This window comes from Coccinella septempunctata, chromosome 2 (genome assembly GCF_907165205.1).
Source record: "Coccinella septempunctata chromosome 2, icCocSept1.1, whole genome shotgun sequence".
In the NCBI taxonomy this organism is placed as follows: domain Eukaryota; kingdom Metazoa; phylum Arthropoda; class Insecta; order Coleoptera; family Coccinellidae; genus Coccinella; species Coccinella septempunctata.
In genome coordinates, this window is record NC_058190.1 from 33343476 (window position 1) to 33362451 (window position 18976).

General features: G+C 34.0%; 2 protein-coding genes across 4 annotated transcripts in view; one reads left to right on the forward strand and one right to left on the reverse strand.

Moving 5' to 3' along the window:
- Window positions 1-255: 255 nt before the first annotated feature.
- On the forward strand, window positions 256-8912 carry LOC123307826 (steroidogenic acute regulatory protein-like). Of its 2 annotated transcripts, XM_044890276.1 has the most exons (9): window positions 256-650; window positions 810-985; window positions 1271-1429; window positions 1746-1799; window positions 1861-1993; window positions 2400-2587; window positions 6606-6755; window positions 6953-7233; window positions 8063-8912. In XM_044890276.1, exons 1-9 carry the CDS (start codon window positions 563-565, stop codon window positions 8253-8255), a joined length of 1422 nt encoding a protein of 473 aa, XP_044746211.1. In that variant the 5' UTR covers window positions 256-562; the 3' UTR covers window positions 8256-8912. The 2 variants fall into 2 exon arrangements, with proteins under 2 accessions (XP_044746211.1, XP_044746213.1); XM_044890278.1 differs by lacking the exon at window positions 256-650 and having other exon boundaries at window positions 843-985; window positions 1263-1429.
- A 679-nt stretch (window positions 8913-9591) lies between these two features.
- Window positions 9592-18976, reverse strand: part of LOC123308564 (nephrin-like) — a 508306-nt gene continuing 498921 nt past the window's right edge. Inside the window, exon 11 of one of the 2 annotated variants that reach the window (XM_044891287.1) lies at window positions 9592-10012. In XM_044891287.1, coding sequence (XP_044747222.1) covers window positions 9837-10012 — 176 coding nt within the window. In that variant the 3' untranslated portion in view covers window positions 9592-9836. Of the gene's footprint in view, window positions 10013-16869; window positions 16932-18976 lie in introns of those variants that run through there. The other variant, XM_044891288.1, reaches the window with a different exon arrangement.

Sequence of the window (18976 nt, forward strand, 5' to 3'; positions counted from 1 at the left end):
ATAAAAATCTATAACAACATTTTTCACCTCATCATGTTAATGAAAGGTATTTGCCAGATCTGAGATAAATCCCCTTTCTGCCATCTATTGTAACATAATTTTCAGGAAAATCTGATAATTTTGGCAACCTGGTTCCATAATTTCATTTCAGTTAGTTTATCTGGTAACACTGCTGGAGAGTACTCTCCATGTGTTTGGCATTTAGCCAAAGAGTAACAAGTTGTTACTCTTTGCTCTTTGATTTAGCTCCTCGTGTCCTATTTCCAGTCATCTGTCATCAACATATCAATGTCAAAATATCAACAAAATAATGAATGAAAAAAAATTCAAGTTACAACAAAATACAGATATATAATTTTAATTGAGTCGGATATAAATGGTATAATTGAGTCGGATGCTCTTTCAATCTGCACTTCTGCACATGATGATTGGCTAGTCGTCATTTCGAATGATATGAAACCCATTTTATAAATATTTGAATTTGTATCCAAGGAGTTGGCCGAACAAACAAAAAATAAAAAGCCTTATTGTATAGTTTATTTTCTTAGTAATCTTAGCTGAAATGACAACACGACCTCAATTCGTTGAGAATGAAGGAAGCTATTATTATTATAGTACTCCAATAAACCCTACACCTGCTATAGATTTAGGTGAATATAGATTTTTCATAATTTCACTATTATCTCTGCCTTAGTAGTAGTAGTTTTATATAGATATTCATTTTCTTTATTCTTCTTGCATTTTAGTAAGGAATTGGAATGATACTGCTTCGAATGATCAACAATGAATTAATTCTATTTTTTTTTCAGCTCATTCTGTGAGTGTGAATACAGTGCCATCACTACAACATGAATATTTGCTTAGTGATGCATTGTGTAGGGGTTATAGATTTGAAGGAAAAATATCTAGTGTGCGGAGGTTTTTTTGTTTATTTGCAACATTTGATGTTCTCTTTATTGGACTTATGTGGTTGATATGTGCCATGGTAATTAATTAAGTAGTTACTTGGGATATTTTATTTTGCAATAATTGAAGAATCATTCAATCTGATATGAGTTTCTCATAATAGATCAAATAATTTTTGAGAATGATTGGACCATTCTAGTCAAGTAATTATAAAAACTAATTTGCATCGCAAACAGGTTCTTCCAACACGAACTGAAATTTGTATGGTCAATTCAAATTCAACTCACTAAGATTCAGATGAGACTCTCAGATGGAATATTTTTAGTGGAATCAATGATGTTCTTATTGAAATGAAGTATTTCAGCTACAAGGGGAGAACATTTGGCAGGCCTTGGACTCCCAAATAAATCATTACAACATAAAAACCTCCTTTTTTGATATACTCTTTCTAGCAATCTGTCGATTCATTTTACTTGGGTTCTTTTATGGTATTCTGCAAATAAACCATTGGATAATAATTTTTGTGAGTATTTGCCTCAATCTTCCTTGTCAATACTTATTCCAATATTTCATCAACCATTAACACTCTACTTCTGATGAAATATTCTTTTGTATAAAATTTTTTTCTGTGATGATAATTAGATTCATACTCGGTATAAATTATTCATTTTCTATCCTTAGGTGAGTGTCCTTAGATTGGGATTTTTCAATTACTCACATAACAATAACCAGAAATTTGTGAATTTTCTCTCAATCTTCAACCGTCTTCAACTTATCGACAATAATTTATTATTGTAATGATTTTTTTAAGCACAAAAACGATTCTTTCTGTTTTATAGGTTACAACAGCTGCTACTAGTGCATTCTGCATTGTTAAGGTTTTTTTTTACAATGTGAGTGAAAAATATTGCAACTTCTTTTGAAGTAGCTCATGTTCATGTTTCCTTTTTCTAGTGGCAACAAACACCTCAACCTGTATTTGAAGTTCTTTCAATATTAGTATCATTCATACTAGCATGGGGAGAAGCTTGGTTTTTTGATTATAGAGTGATTCCACAGGAGTCTTACGCTAATCAGATAATTGTTAGTAAGTAACAACGTTCTTGAAATACAAAATACTGTAAACTAACTGCACCCAGCTTTCTGATTTAATGCAGAAATTAGTGAGCTGTGAAAAGTATAAAATATTAACAATTGAGTTATTGTAAAACTAAGGCTTTTTTCACTGAAGACGAATAATGAGATATTTCCTGTTATAACATCAGTTTCCCAACAGAGCATTAGCCTAAGTGTGACTTGGGTTTTATTCTATAAGAAATATTCTTTTCTCTTAACATCATATATACAACATTTCAATGTGTACAAGAACACTCACATTGAATTATTATTATAGAATTCTTGAATATAAGCAAGTACTCACAGGTTCAGGGAAAAAACTCAGTTATTAAATTTTCCTCATACTTGTGAATTTATCACCTATCACAAATTTTCAGATACAACCAATGAGAGATCACCTTTAATTCAACATTATCTGAGAGGGGCTGCACCTTCCAGGTACACAGAGAGTATTGAAAACTTCCATTCCCCAATGAATACTCCAGAGGGATCACTGTATAGGTTTGGCCTAGAGGATAACCCTGTTCTAGGGAGGTTTCTACCATCTGTTCTAACTAGGAATGAGGTATGAAGTATTTTGGTTCATTAGTTGGGTTATCAAAGGTTGGGTTTGTTACACGGAGTAGACTAGGATTTTGGGTGGAGGTTTCACCTTCTGCACAACATCAACATTTTTCAGAATAATTTGGTGTTCCAGTATCAACAGTTTTCTATTTTTAAATGTTGTATTTTTAACTTCACCAGATTGTGCTGATAGAAAGTATATTGCTGTTATACTGAAACATTTTGATATTATCACAGAGTCATCTTAACCATGCAATTAGAACTAAATATACCATTTGGAGTAGGGGTAAGAGAGTGTCACGACCCTGGATATTATCATATTGATGGACATTTCACTGTCAAATTTTAAGTTTTTTTGTCATCCAAAGTAGATTTTTTTGAAAGATATTAAACTCAATGACTCTCATACACTTATACAGGGTCAGTCAACAATGTTCAATTGTTCGATAACTCTTTTGGACTAGGAGAATGATTCAAACTTTGGTGGAATTGACTCAAATTAGAGCATATGCTGAAACTATTTTTGACTTCATAGAGCTGTCCGAAAGTGGTGAAACACGATACCACTCTGCTTTATCAAATGATAATACCGAACTTTCTCATCATATTTTGAAACTACATGAAATTCTGATTTTGATGTACCCAAAGATATTACATGGTATAATGGGTAATCCTCAATTTGGATTATCAAAGCATAAGCAAGTTTAAAGTGAATTTTTCAAATGAACACCGGAAACTATTCAGAATCATTCTTCAAATATGAGGTTTTAAAATTCAAATCGCTTCGTTTCTAGTTTACGATTTGGCAACAGCGCCTACTAGAAAATAAAAAGAACAATGGCTTGTTTATAAAACATGTGTTAGCTGTCAATTTACAGCCATCATAAGGCGCGTACTCACTGGGAGCCTCAACAGCAACCGGCCATAAAAATCCCATAAAATTTTACGACGTTCCTCGTCGTCGTCCTGACTTCATAGACAGCCATCTTTGTCTATCTCATCAAATAGTGTATTTGTTGTCCTTTATTATCAACGCATATTCCAGCCGATGTTGCCAATTTGTGCAATAGATACAAAACGCTTTAAATTTCAAATACCCATTTTTATTTTTCATTTTTAAGTACTTAAAATAATTTTTTTTGGGGAAACGGGAGAAATGGTTATTTAAGATTGTGTCGTTTGAAATAATTTTCTTGAAAAATACATCATTTTCGTCAGGAGGAGTATTCCCTATTGGATATACCCCACTTGTCATAATTCATCTGTAAGCCTTTTTGGGGTAGACCACTTTTTCCGACAAATTTCATGTTTATCTTGAAAACCGTTCAAGATAGATGGATGATTTTTTTTAAGTAAATTGTCGCAGAGTTTCGAAGTTTTCTTTTGTTTTACGGATCACTGCAGTTTGTCCGAAAGACTGCGACTTTTCGAAAACAACCAATAATGTCGAAAAGTGCATTTTTCTACAAGCGTGCGCGTTCAACCTTTTTCCCGCACGCATTTCAAGTTGCAAAGAGTCACTTTTCCAAAACGTGCGGGAAAAACGCCTGCTATTTCTTTCCCGCACGCATTTGCGTGCGGGAATGGATTAGCAGGGGTTTTTCCCGCACGCAAATCTTATAGAATAAATTAAATTCTATCATGTCTCTATGCACCGAACGTCAACGATGAGTAACCCATGGTAACGACATGCAGAATTACGTCTGTCATTATATATGAATTAATCAAATGAGATATGATCTGTATCGTGCAACTGATATATTTTATTTATATATTTCAAGCGCTTGTAGAAAAAATATTGTTCCTAACTCTTGCGGAAAGTGTCTTGCCCGCACTCAACTGCTTACCCGAACTCTGCTTCGCATCGTTCGGGCAACGGCAGTTTCGTGCGGGCAAGTATCACTTTCCGCACTTGATAGGAAAATAACTATTTTTCGTCAAATGAATTTCAAGAAATATTAATTTTGCCCTAAAATGTTTCCATAAAATTGAAGACAACCCACTAAAGCGGTGTTTATCAACCTCTTTCAATACGCTACCTCCTAATAGGAAAAATATGTCGCCATTCAATTTTTTTACTACACCTTGTGCGAATTGACATTTTTATTATCATTTATTGATATCAATCTTTTTCTATAAGCGTGCGCGTTCCACTCGAAAAGTTTCTGACGAAAAAGGCAAAAGCTGAATCTATTTTAAATATGTATATGGGTTGAAATTTTTCACGAATCCTATCAACTGACGAAGCTCCCATTTTTTTTTTAGAAACTACTGTCAGGCCTCAAAACATATCTAAAATTTCGAACAATCGGTTCACTAGTTTATATGAAAAAAATGTTTATCCCATTTTCAAATGTTTTGCTTTTCCCCAAAAGAAAAGTGAGTTACGGATCTGAAACTTGCAGCATTTTATACCATAATTGGTACCTTATACATCCTATCAATATCGTTCAACCAACCCTGGCATTGAACTGAACGAATAGTCATGATATTTTAGAATATCAGAATACATCACATAATTATTTATGTTATCATGTGCATGACAGTTATACACTTTATTGTTTGTTGATAAATGGTCGACAAGCTGGCTGCATCAAAGATCCCATAGGTCCAACATTCAGTGAGATCACAATTATTTCCACCATCACCAGCCACTATATTCTTTGTTAATTTATTATAGAACCCTGAAGAAGGCTTGCGTTATTGAGCCCAAACGTAGGTTTATGAATAAAAGGAGTTAAAACAACCGTCTACCCGCTTATCAATACCAGAATCTAACCCATACAGGATTATATATTCCAAATTAGATTTTTGGTAATTTCTTGGTATTGACATACAAATTTTTACGAATATCCTTTCTGTTAACTTTTAGGAAATTTTATCCATTCTTTTTTATTGAGGTTGTTCTCTCGACCTCTTGCGACTTCCCTACAGAGGCTTCGCGACCCCTTCGGGTTGAACAAGGCTGCACTAGGGTATCCAACAGGGCATGCTATATGAAAAAATGCAAAAACCAAACAAGGTCATTTCCGAAAAATCGCAGTGTCTTTCGGACCACCTGTACAGTGATCCGAAAAATTTAATACTGGAATTCAATTGAAAAAAACTATACATTTATCTCGCACGGTTTTCAAGATATGATCTCTAGTTAAAACCATCATAACCATGAAATTCGTCAGAAAGAGTGGCCTGCCTAGAAAAGGCACTCGTGATACATTATGACCAACTTCATCGGTATATTCCCAGTCTTAGAATAATATGGAGTTAGAAGCTAAGCGACGCGTTAAAACACTAAAAATATCACAAAAATATCATAATAAATATCAACCTTTAGGTTTCCATGGCCTACTTGACCTCTAATATTTTTGAACGAACGTTACGTGAACATATCAATGCATATAGTAATATTCCATATAGATGAGCTTTTGAAGAGAAAATAACTACACATTAAAAAAAATCGAAGCGCTTGCTAGACGGAAAAATAATTTATTCTTTCATAATAAGAACCGAAAAATAATTTTTGCAAATTAATTGGAAACAGTGGAACTATCACTAAATTTGCAGTCCTTCATTGAATTTGTCCTTCTGAGTTTTATTTCATATTCAGTGTATCAGATTCAGATTCCCATCCTGAATGGGATATCCTATTAATAAACATTGATATAATGGATGTAATCTATTTAGACATGGATCTCATTCATATATTCAGTGGGATTTGCATTATAAGGGTAGCCATTTCAAATTCATTTATGCCCCTATAAATGAACCATCAAAGTTGGCCCTGCCTCATTATTGCAGAAGAAGACAGCATTCATGTATTTTTAGTTGAATGTAACTAGGACATTTTCATTTCAAATCGCAATCTAAAAATAAATTAAGGATTTTTGCATTGTATGAAATTTCAATAAATTATTAAAATACACGTTAGAGATTATATAAAACTTCACAATCATGCCGGGGATCAAGGTGAATTCATTTTTCAGTTTTTGTAGTGATTTTTTTATGAAATTATTTTTCAGATGAGTCAATATGAAATAGCCGCTAGGGATTTGATGGAAGAGTCGAAGGAGATGCTACGATCTGAAAGATGGACAGCGGAAAGAGAAACGGACGATATAGTTGCTTATTCCATGTGTTTACCAAGTGGTCATACCATTTTCAAAATTTCAGTGAGTTAAAACTTCATATTATTTTTATTGATGTTTGTTCTAGATTCGATATTTTATTTATTTCAACTTGATTGTTCAGTTTCAATTATAAGCAAATATGTTGTGAGGATTATTTTTCATTTTCAAGAGTATAAGGTTTTCATCTTATTAAAATTTGCATGGTGAAATCTGCATATCCTCACATAAAACATTTTCAGGCCATTTTTAACACTAGCCCTAGAAATATGCTCACCGAATTGTATCATGAAGTAGAAAATATTCCTAATTGGAATCCCGCCTTATTAGAAGCCCAAAGGATACAGATAATCGATGATCAAACTGATATAATATATCAGTTAGCTGCTGCAGGTGCAGGAGGTTTAGTTTCAAGCAGAGATTTTGTTAGTTTGAGACGTTGGGTGCAATTAGATGAATCTTTTTTGTTAGCTACCAAATATACACAACATCCAAACGTGCCTAAAACAAGTAAATATGTCAGGTGAGTTCATGTTAGAATTTCTATTTGATGATTGGTCTTATACGAACAAGTTTGTAGTGGGTGTTATGCCCAAGTTTAACCCTTTCAGTCACAGATCTGGCCAAACGATCAGAAAATTCTGATAATGCGATTTTATTTTCTTTAATTTTTCAATTGGGTCGATACAGTATTATCCATTGTAACCTTATTTGAACGGCGCATTGAGAACCTACATGTACCATGAAAATTTCAAATCTCTAGAGATTTTTTTTTTTTTAAGGGCGTTTTAAGGGCTGAAGGACCTAGGTCGATGGCCATAAAATAAACTTTTTCTCTCTCTCTTTTTTTTTTGGTAGATTATGGACAGACAGAATTAAGTGGCATTCCAATTCACTCGTTAGAAAACATATTCGGCACAATATTCGAAAATCATCATAGATACTTATTTGGCAAAATGATTGTTTGAGGTAGTTACCTTTAACACTCCTGTGTGATTTGAGTTTTCCGTTTTTGAACGTATTAAAATTGCCACATTCGCCGTTTTCAATTTACACTAATAGTATTCGCACCTAATTTTCTAGAGCACATGCTAAAACTGCTTGAATAGTCTTTGCATCTTCAAAACACAAAATATAACCATCAATCTTCACAACTTTGTGGGCGACCCTCTGTATTTCAATTCATCACAGATCTGTAGATTTTTAACAACCCTAAAACTTTTCGTGAGACATTTTTTGATACCCCCAGTATATTTTCAAATAATCGACTGTTCTGATAATTTTTCCCAACCCTGTATAATGATTTGTTTGATATGGCATTTAATTGAATTACTGATAGATTGCTATTTTAGGGGTGAAAATGTTTCCTGTTTCTTACTAGAGCAAGGAGAAAATCAGAACCAATGTAGAAAAACTTTCATATTAAATACAAACTTGAAAGGTTGGATACCTCAGACCGTTGTTAATTTAGCTCTTGTTGATACACTTTTCAGCTACATGAAATGCCTGAAAATGCATATACTGAAAAAATATCCATCAGAGTGAAGAGAAATAACAAGAGATAATATTATTGTGATATAATACTGAAGCTGTTTTGAATTTGAATTTTTTATATTGTTTTGTATTCTGACAAATTTAACTTTAAAATAGTTTCTTACATGAAAAGAATCAAACATGGTAAGAAGATGTACTAAGTTGGGAACGATATTGCTGTCGTATCACAACATAATTATGGATCAACAGAAGAAGTATTTACTAAGATGTATTATACGGAGAGCATATGTATTGTTAGAAAAATGATGGATATTTCAACAAATAATTAGTTGAATTGGGTTGTTGGTGAACTTTTGTGACATATCTCATTTTAGAAAGAGGCTTTGATTTGAGTATCCTTATCTAGATTTTTTGTCATCAGGAAGATCTTGATGATATTGAATAGCTATTTGATTAATCATCCTTCGAATATGATTAACATTCTATAGCTACAATTATTATTGAACAGTAAATGATCTCAAACTGATTTGGGAAATGTATTAATGTATGTGAATTGAATAACCATTTCAATTGTTCGAATTCATCGCTCTCGATACTTATATAAAATCTGATATGAAATGTATTTCTATTTTTATACGTCGCAACCATTTTTTTGTAATAATTTAATTTGTACAAATTAGCATTTAAATATACTTATATTTTGATTAACTTCTCTTTCAATGTCTCCCTCTCATATCCATCTCGAACAAACTTGCCTAACATTTTTAATATTAATACACTGAGTTAAGAACCAAATATTTTGAGTAATTATGGCATTATGTACCAATAACTCGAAACACCAGGTGGATAAAAAGTTTTGAGCTTTCTTCAAAAAATATTGAATTTATGTGGCTGATACTTGATTGAAATCCATGATTAAGCTTGAAGCAGATCATACGATGAGTTTTAAATCACGACACGTGTTTCGCTACCACAATAATAGCTTCATGTGGGTGAAGGTAAACTGAAAATTTTTTAATGGGTCCTATCATTTAAAACAAAGATTCAATTTTCATTTTTTATGAAATAATTTTGAGGAGCCTGATGATTAGTGTAAATAATGATGTATTTTGGTACATCAGGCAACTTGAAATAAGTGTTGCATCAAACTACTTAGCCACTTTTCACATAGCACTTCAAACTTTGAAGTTTGAAGGATGAGGTGAAATTAATATTCAGCATTGAAAAGTTAAGTGAAAATTAAATATAAATCGTTATTTAGTTATCAATTATAGTCTTCAATTGAGTTTCACCAAAAACAAGAAATGTACTTACCTCCAAGAGTCATCTACCTACCAGATCTGGTGCTTGATGGACTCTCTATATTCATTGGAATAAGATTGGAAAGAACACTTGAAAAACATTTAATTTCGTAAGTCGTATTTTTGAAACAATAGTCTTATCATAACAAATCATTTTCACACGAATGATATTTTATCGATCAAAGAAAACGAAACAAAATAAATAACATTGTTAATATAACATTATAGTTTTTGATAAAGTTAATGCTTAAAAATATGAGATATTCACAAGTATCACAGGTGGTATTGGTCCCGATACCGAGACTTCTGATTGGATTGTATTTTTTCTAGACTAGACTGAGCTTTCTTTATGGGGAGGAGGAGTTTGAGTGGAACAATTGCGAGACTGCAAGATGGGGGCCCATGTGACGTGGTACGGCTTCACAGGCATTTGTGTGGCACAATTCCTTTTGCTTGAGGGTCTCGCTGATATTATGAAGGGAGTTAACGAAGAGTCCAGTAGGCTCTCTGAAAAAAAAACAAAAACATTATAAGTGGTTTTGTTGTTATTATCAGCAGTTGACTTATTCATTATAGATAAACAACGTTTAGCATAAAAGTTATTTTAAATAATCTTCTGTATAACTTCACCCCTTGTCTATACACGATACTGCTATTATACAGAGTGTCCCGTATAGACCACGTCAAACGAAAACGGAAAGTAGATCAGAAATGTGCTCTACCTGATGTGAAAAAATCGTTCATATGAAAGTCTCACAGTTTTCAAGATATTTGATGTTTTATGAAAATGTTGAATTTTTTCACTTAAAATGCTTTCTCTCTTGCGGAAGCTACAATTAAATACTTTTCGAATCAGTTTTTTTTCCGTAAATTTTGTTGAATGATTACTTCAATTCATGCAATGAAAAATACCACAAAATATTATACAGGCATTCTGAAACAAAAAATTAAAATTCATGTTCTGAAGGATGTTTTTTTTGTGCTGAATTCTATCTGACGTAGTATAAAAAAAAGACACTAGACCTTTTCTGCATATTACGTTGAAAAGTTGCCTATTTTGTGAGGATTCCGAAAAGGTAAAATACAGGTGATAACCTTCTTCACGAAAAAAGATATTTGAATGTTTATCGAAAATGGAGCATTTCTGTGAAAAACTGATTTTGTCACCTTTTCCACAAATTCTTTCATTTTGCAGATTCTGCTGTAACATATTGAATAAAATTCTCTTGAAAAATGTCAGTAAGTCCTTAAATTACTTATAAAATGAAATCATTCATTAATTGCATTGATATAATGTAATAACGCACAGGACCTTCAACATCAACAAATCTATTGTGAAGAAACTTTATAAAAATATCAATAATAAAAATTCAGGATTCTTATTAGAGTAAATGCTCAAAATGACCGTCCCATTCGCTAATACATGCCCTGCATCTATTGAGAAATGACCTTTTCAAACCATACAAACTTCTCCCCGCAATTTTGGCTGCGGAAATACGAATGCGGTCCCTAAGTTGTGCTTCATCTCTTATAGTATTCGAATAAATTTCATTTTTTAAAAAACCCCAGTAAAAAAATCCAGAGGATTTAAGTCTGGTGAATCATTGAATCGCATCACATCATATCGATGTTCGAGAGTTCTTTAGGCAAAGAAAAAGAAATAAAAAAACTCAGTCAGTGAATTAGCATCTTAATAACATTTTATTGATTTGTTGATTGATTATTTTCAGCAGGAAGTGCAAAATGAAAGTATTTATGGAAAAGGTGAAAAAATCAGGTTTTCACAGAAATGCTCCATTTTCGATAAACATTCAAATATCTTTTTTCGTGAAGAAGGTTATCACCTGTATTTTACCTTTTCGGAATCCTCACAAAATAGGCAACTTTTCAACGTAATATGCAGAAAAGGTCTAGTGTTTTTTTTTTATACAACGTCAGATAGAATTCAGCACAAAAAAACACATCCTTCAGAACATGAATTAAAATTTTTTTTTCAGAATCCCTGTATAATATTTTGTGGTATTTTTCATTGCATGAATTGAAGTAATCATTCAACAAAATTTACGGAAAAAAAACTGATTCGAAAAGTATTTAATTGTAGCTTCCGCAAGAGAGAAAGCATTTTAAGTGAAAAAATTCAACTTTTTCATAAAACATCAAATATCTCGAAAACTGTGAGACTTTCTTATGAACGATTTTTTCACATCAGGTAGAGCACATTCTGATCTACTTTCCGTTTTCGTTTGACGTGGTCTTTACGGGACACCCTGTATATGGAAGATTTTGTACATATATGTAAACAATTAAATTATTGATATTTGTTTACATATATGTACATATTCTTCCATATATAATTTTTTTTTCTTCTCCTTTTCCTCTGTACTGTGCTTTTTGGTTTTGACTCTAGTGGCTTTATTTTTATAATGTATTGTAATTTTGTGCGATTTGTTGTTTTTAAGATTTTCGTCATTCTTAGATCAATTTTTGAGAACTATTTATTATCCCTGTATTATTTTGTACTTTTGTCTCACTGTCGTGAAGGGAGATACTTTTGAAATTTTGTATACTCATTTTCAATGCCCTGATGATGGAAATATAATTTCCGAAACGTCGGCTAGTTTGGGGGTTTGATTCCCGAATATTTCGACCTTTTCGCCACCATCCCTGTATTTTTGTTATATTCCATAATTTCAAGCATCAGACTGTATGAAAGCTTCAGCTCTGCTCGCGATGCACGTAAACCGAAGGACAATTTTCATCTGGATCGCCCTAGGTCTTGCATACCTAAAAGTTCTCAAGAACAGAATCTAAATCAACGAAATTATCTATCTCGAAATGCAAATTTCGAGGCCGACGTCTTGCACGAGTCCGGAAAATCGTTCAATCCCGAACTTTTCTGGCCGTTCCCTCGGTTAACTCCCGCTCGGTTAAATGGTCATGCATACTGAGGGGCAATTTGGAGCCGCTATTTCGCCGAACCGCTTCCCAGTTCCGATCCAAACCTGAAATAGTGAATCGGTGTACTAACGATGCATAAAACAAGACCGATTGTAGGCACGCCGTTTTAGGTCTTTTCCGTTAAACGCATATGAATACGAAGTGAGATTCAGTGACCCTGCATTCCCCATTTTCCGGGATGCAGCCCGTTTCGGATTCGAATAGGCATGAAACAGCCATCGTCCTCACCGCCATCCATATATGGATCTTGTAGGTAACGCCTTTGCCTCGTTATGATACTTCGATATCAAATGACTAAATTAATCTGGGCCTTCCTCTGTACAATGTCAGGGGTTGTGGATTGAATATGCCCACAGGTGGTTTCTTCATTGATGAAGTCATGACGCTTTGGAAAAAATTTTACATCCAAACAAAAACAAATATTATAGGTGTATGAGTTGAGGTACCAAAACAGTAATTTATGTACCATGGACGAAAAACTGTTTATTATTGTAGAACCTGCAAATTGATGGCATAGACGCATCCGAGGCTAGCAAGCAGGCGAGAAAATAGACAGTTTTTGACTGAGGTAGGCATATTACGTTTTTTCGTCGACCTCGCATACCTTTATGTCTATGTCAAGTAGTTGCCAGCTCAGGAGGTGTATAACTCATATCCATATAGCTATATTACTATCCATACTGATTTATTATATCAACATATTATTCAAATCGCGTTATTAATTAATTTAACAACAGCAAATGACAGTTGTTATAATAGGATAGGCACTTATATATTTAACAAGTTAGTCACCAATCGGCCATAATCCATTTATGTACAAAATAATTTTATTTTACTTATATATTTATTAAATCTCGAATTTACGAAAATTTCTAAATTGCTGTTCTCTTGAGAGGGGTCTACAAAGTTTTAGTGGTCAGTTCAAAAAGAGAAAATGAATATCTTACGTCAGAAACCACTAACTTATATGGGGTTTTCTTTATAATTCAATTCAATCAGTTCGTCATCTCGGAAAGTCATAAATTTTTTCATTCGTCAAACGGAAAAAAATATAAAATTTTTTTCATTGATAAACAAATATTCATTCATGTTATTATTTTTCCGAGATGAAATTATTTCTTCTATGAATTTCCACATGAAAAAATTCCTCGAAAAGTCTCGCCATTGGCTACGATTCGTATCCTGGTGAAATTGAAAAAAGACGTTCGTTAAGTGCTGCCATCTTTTCGACGAAAATAGAAACTATTGTAATATTCGTAACTTCTACTTATCGTTTAAGTGTTCTGTCAATACCCCACATTCTGCTAGTATTTCCCCCTTTAGGCCTTATACGGATGGCGAGAAGGTCCCGTAGTATAAACTCGTCTTAACTGGCCATATAATGGAGACAACTGCCGGACAAAAAAAAATGTGCGAACGAAGAGTGTCTGTGGACGAAAAGTACCTTCAAAAAAGTTTCATTCGGAAGTTAGTATGTAAAATGTCAATGTTGAGGTCGAAGAAAAAGTATTTTATGTTATATAATATTGTTGAGATTGTTGCGAACGATCCTAAGTACTACCCTGGCGCTTTAGGTAAATTCCAGAGCGCTTCGGCACTCGTCTCGAAGTGTCAGATGACAGTCGTATTCGGGTTCGGCTTTCTGACAGTCCGAGAATTGTTCTAGGACTGCGCAAAACTCTTGCGCCCTAGTATTAAATCCTCTGCGCAGTTCTAGAACCATCCTCGGACCGTCCAAAAGCCGAACCCGAATACAGCTAATTAGGTACAATCAGTGAACACTCTTTCAGAGTTTACTGCTGCATATACATGCTGTATACATGTAGACAACATTAAGCGTCGTTGATTGAAGTATTGTCAATCAACGATGAGGTTTATCCTGCGTAGTGCGATTGATTGCGATAATGCGAATATAAATACATATACAGGTTTAGTTCTAAAACTGTGAAACATATAATATAGTATTCATTCATTCATTCATTGCTGTATCCCGTTACCGAGAATAAAACCTACAAAAAGATTGGAAAAAAAATCGGACCTTTCAAACCCTAATTTCCTAGGGCTACTTGCAACTGTGTGCCCTCCTGTGACTGAAGAGATCAAGTAGCGATCTACAGATCCTTCTACACTCCGGGCATGGAAAGTCACCAACCAGATCTGGCCGCCGCCGCTGTATTCTTCTCGAGTCTCCATTATAACTGTGGACCAAAGACCTCCACTGTCATCTATCTAACGCTAGTTGTTCCCAGTTATGATTGGCATCAACTGATTTTAGGGATTGATGCGGTATATCCTTAAACCGCTTATACTGACCTCCTGGTTTCCGAGCTCCCTCTGTGAATTCGCCATACAGAGTTATTTTGGGAAGTCTTGTGTCTTGCATCCTCAGAATGTGGCAACTCCATCTGAGTCGGACACTCGTTACTTGAGTCTCAATTTGTACAACTCGCGCGCTGCAAGACTTCTGCATTTGAAACTTTGTGAAACCATCTGATGTGCATTGTTGCGTGTGTTCAAGCTGTTTAATATGTCGCCTGTAGGTCGTCCAGCTTTCGCTTCCGTAAAGAAGCGTTGGGAGGACCACTCCTTTGTAAACAGCTATCTTGGTTTTCAGATTGAGGTCGTGATTTTGAAATACTCTGTCCAGGTTAGCTCTAGTATTTATGAGGCTTCCCAAGTATTTGAACTGCTCGACCTGTTCTAGAGTTTCTTCCTTCAGGCTGATATCTGTTCGAACTCTTTTTGGCGGACTAACCAGGATTTTGGTTTTGTGAATATTGAGTCTAAGGCTTCGTTATATATGTTTATAGGTATCCAACATTATCTGTAGATCGTCTGAGGTGCTAGCGATAAGTGCGCAGTCGTCTGCATATTGAAGTTTCGTGATAAACTTGGTACGGGTTTTTGCTCTGATGCGCTTCATGTTAAACAGGCCTCCATCAAATCTGAATCTTTTTCCAAACTTCTTACAGGCATACTCATGTCGAATCAGCAATTTTCGAGACTGCTATGGCAAAAATATTGAACAGTAAAGGCGCTAACATAATAGATTATTCAGTAAACTTGACTGTAAATTGAAAAGGGAACTAAGTAACTATACAATGACGTGATCTTCTTCAGCTCATTAGATCAGTTTCTTTACTAGGTCTTAGTTCTTAGTAACGCAGCATGAACTCCTGCTAATACAAAACAGCTGAACGAGACGAAGAAATTATACCTCGATGTCGATGGGAGTATAGCACAGTATTGAGGAGAGCCAATAAGCTGTAAATCATGGTTTGAATATTCTGATTCATTATTTCAACATTTTTTGGGGCACCGTAGATTTAACTTCTGATTTGTTCTCAGCAGGCGAGTGCTTGTGAAATAGGCTGGCGACAAAATGGAAACTGGAGATGAACGATCAATAGGAGATTTGAATAAAACGGGATTAACCATTCTCTCGCAACTTTCATTTTTTATCGGTCGGCTTACTGCCTTGGAAAAACGACGTATACTGCTTATCCATCGAATGGTTCAAGTTGCTCTCTCACAGGGATATGATAAAATTTGCATAATTCTGATTTCATAAATGTCGTGGAAAGTATTCTCATTTATTCTCCACTGGGACTGATACAAAATGTTCAGTTCATCACGGAGTTGTTTTAGACGTGGAGTAGGTAAATTTTGTAACAATATATACAAGCCAAATATACCACTTCATATTATACAGCGACATGGTGTAAAATGATATCGTATATTTTTTAATAGTATCAGAAACGATCATCCTTGAGATTTCTTAAAAATATCAATGACAATGTTTATTATTTTATTCATTCATTAACATTTAATGGAAAAACAAATATTCCAACTCTCAAAATAAATTCAATAATTAATTGTTATTAGCCTAATCGTTGTGTTAATTTGGCGATATCAAAAGATTCACTAATTTCCAAACTTTCTAAAAAAATAAAGTTTTTGTATCATATACCAAACAAATAACAATAACATAACATATCTCTAACGCAGCCTATATAATAATTTGAAATATAGATTAGTAAATATTCCCCTACAAAAATTTGGTTTTTAAATACAAAATATGAGAAAATAGATCGTGTTGAAATACAACGGTTACCAAACAGAATTATAGACTTAAAGACATAATACAAAAAAGTTATTCAAAATGAAATAAGAGAAGTCCACGAAGAAATAAACTCTTTTAGCGAAGAGCATAGAAAGAAAATATGTTTTGAAATTGAATTCAGACATTGGAATTGGAAGTTTTTCAAAATATGACTTCAGTCTTCAAATTTCATCATGAAATGTTTTGAAAATGTTGTGAAAGTTTTAAAATGGAAAGGTAACAAACTTTTGTTGCATTATGCCCCTAAACAATTTTTCAGTACATTCGGTAAGTTTGAATGGCCGATTGAAGATTTGACAGTACTAGAATATCTAAGGTAGGTAAGTCACTGACATTCTCTTATTCCTGAAAATATTGAAATAATGGAAGATTAATATTCAGAAAGTCCACAAAAGTATTGATAATCGAAAATAAATATAAATCTGCCAATCAAGCGTTGAATTTGCACTCAAACTTCGAGAAACCAGGAATGATAATCAAAATGCATTCTAGTGGTTTTGAAGTAAAGGTGTGAAATTTTCGAGAAAATGGTTTTCGAATGATACCAAGTCCGGATATCAGATCTAACTCAACGTGATCAGACGGTACGAATAAAATTATTACAGCAAACAGTCTACGATTCGTAATAATTGTAATTAGTGCAAAATGTTGAGCAAGGGGCGTAGATGTGATTTCCGCCCTTGCCTAACCGCCGGGTTTAATGAGTTCTAACCACGCTACAATACTCCCTTCAGGATCTTAACACTCGCTCATAATATTCAGCGGATTTATGGAGATGTACTTACCTATTACGTGCAGATTCGGAATTTTAGATTTTAGATAAAATATGTTAGTAGTTACTAATCGCATCTGAATTGTTGTTATCATAAGTATCATAACTTTTATCCACGTGATTAAAATTCATGACTGTTCAGCATCCCAATCTTATGATGGTAGAAGCACCAGCGGAAACAACAGACATTGTCAACATGTACAAGGAGGTCAATTATGTGCGGTATATTAAATAATCTGCTAGTTTTAAAAGATTCAATTTCTTAGAAATGTCTGCTAGAAAATATGACTGTTCCGAAAACTTCATGAGGCGAGCGGATCTGTACAGCGTACACATCTCTCAGCTCAGGTGCTCGAAACTTCCTCTATGAAGAAACTTGTAGAATATACACAAATCTGCTACTTTTCTTTGATATTGCTGTGAAAATTTCCCTCATTTTCATCGATATTGTGGAAATTTTGTCTTCCATCAAGTCAACAAACTTGCTTGTATAACGGTTTCCGCAATAGGTGGGTATAAACTGGGTATTCCCATCACATAATTTGAATAAATGCTTTTAATTCAGTACATAAAATCCAATCCCTATATCGTGCGTAAAGTGCGTATATGGCTTTCAGTGTGTAATGCGTCTGGCTGACGCCATCAGGCCATAATCCGAGCTGTGGATCATAAACGCCTACTAACGTCCTTAGAATATCATAGGTCAGACTAGATCTTCTAGCTTGGTCAGGTAAATTTTCTTGAATTCTGCTGATTGATTTTTGAGGTAAAAAGGTACTTCAAGACGCTGGACATATACATGGTGATTTTTCTGATTCTACTGAAACGGTCGAAATGGATAGAATAGTTATTTCAAGTAAAAGTACAGAAAGCAGTAATATTCTATTCTGATTCTAATCCAAAATTCAGATTATAAAAATCGTCTGCCTTCTATATAAGGGTGTTATAGATTATTTTCTCTATTTGAGTGGATTTGTCTTCGAACTATTCATATTCTTCAAATATAATATATTTCAGTGATATCTGTCTTGAAATATGTTGGTTAACAATAGTGTCCTATCGGACATATCGGTCATATCTGCAGGGTTTTCAAAGGTGAGTCTGAAGGTATAGAACTCATCGGAATAATTAATTTCGCCAAATATCTAATGTATAAAACGTGAAATTTCAAATTCACGGGAAAGATAATTCCCAAGACAAAAGCCGTGCTGTAGTTAGAATTTTAGAAGACTCATGACAGGTTCAGTAGGTACGTTTGTTTGAATGGTAAACGAACCTATTTTTTTCGACGAACAGTTGCAAATTTCCATCTTGTGAAAAGATAGGGTGGTTTTTAGAGGTGGTTACTCTTAAAGCATCCCTAAAATGATCCGAACCCCAAATCTCAAGAGTTGTGCATATTTGAACCATAGTTGTCTCTATATAGACGAATGTGTTTGAAGGTTTAACTGAATTCAACATGTTTCGTGAGGGAATTTATGCACTATTTATAGAATTTAAACCCTATATATTTACTTCAGGCTGGCCTGTGTTGGTGTTACGTGAGCTATGCACTCCGCTCATACAGCAGCGCTTGAGGCCATACTTGATCTGCCTCCCCTACACTTATGTACATGTG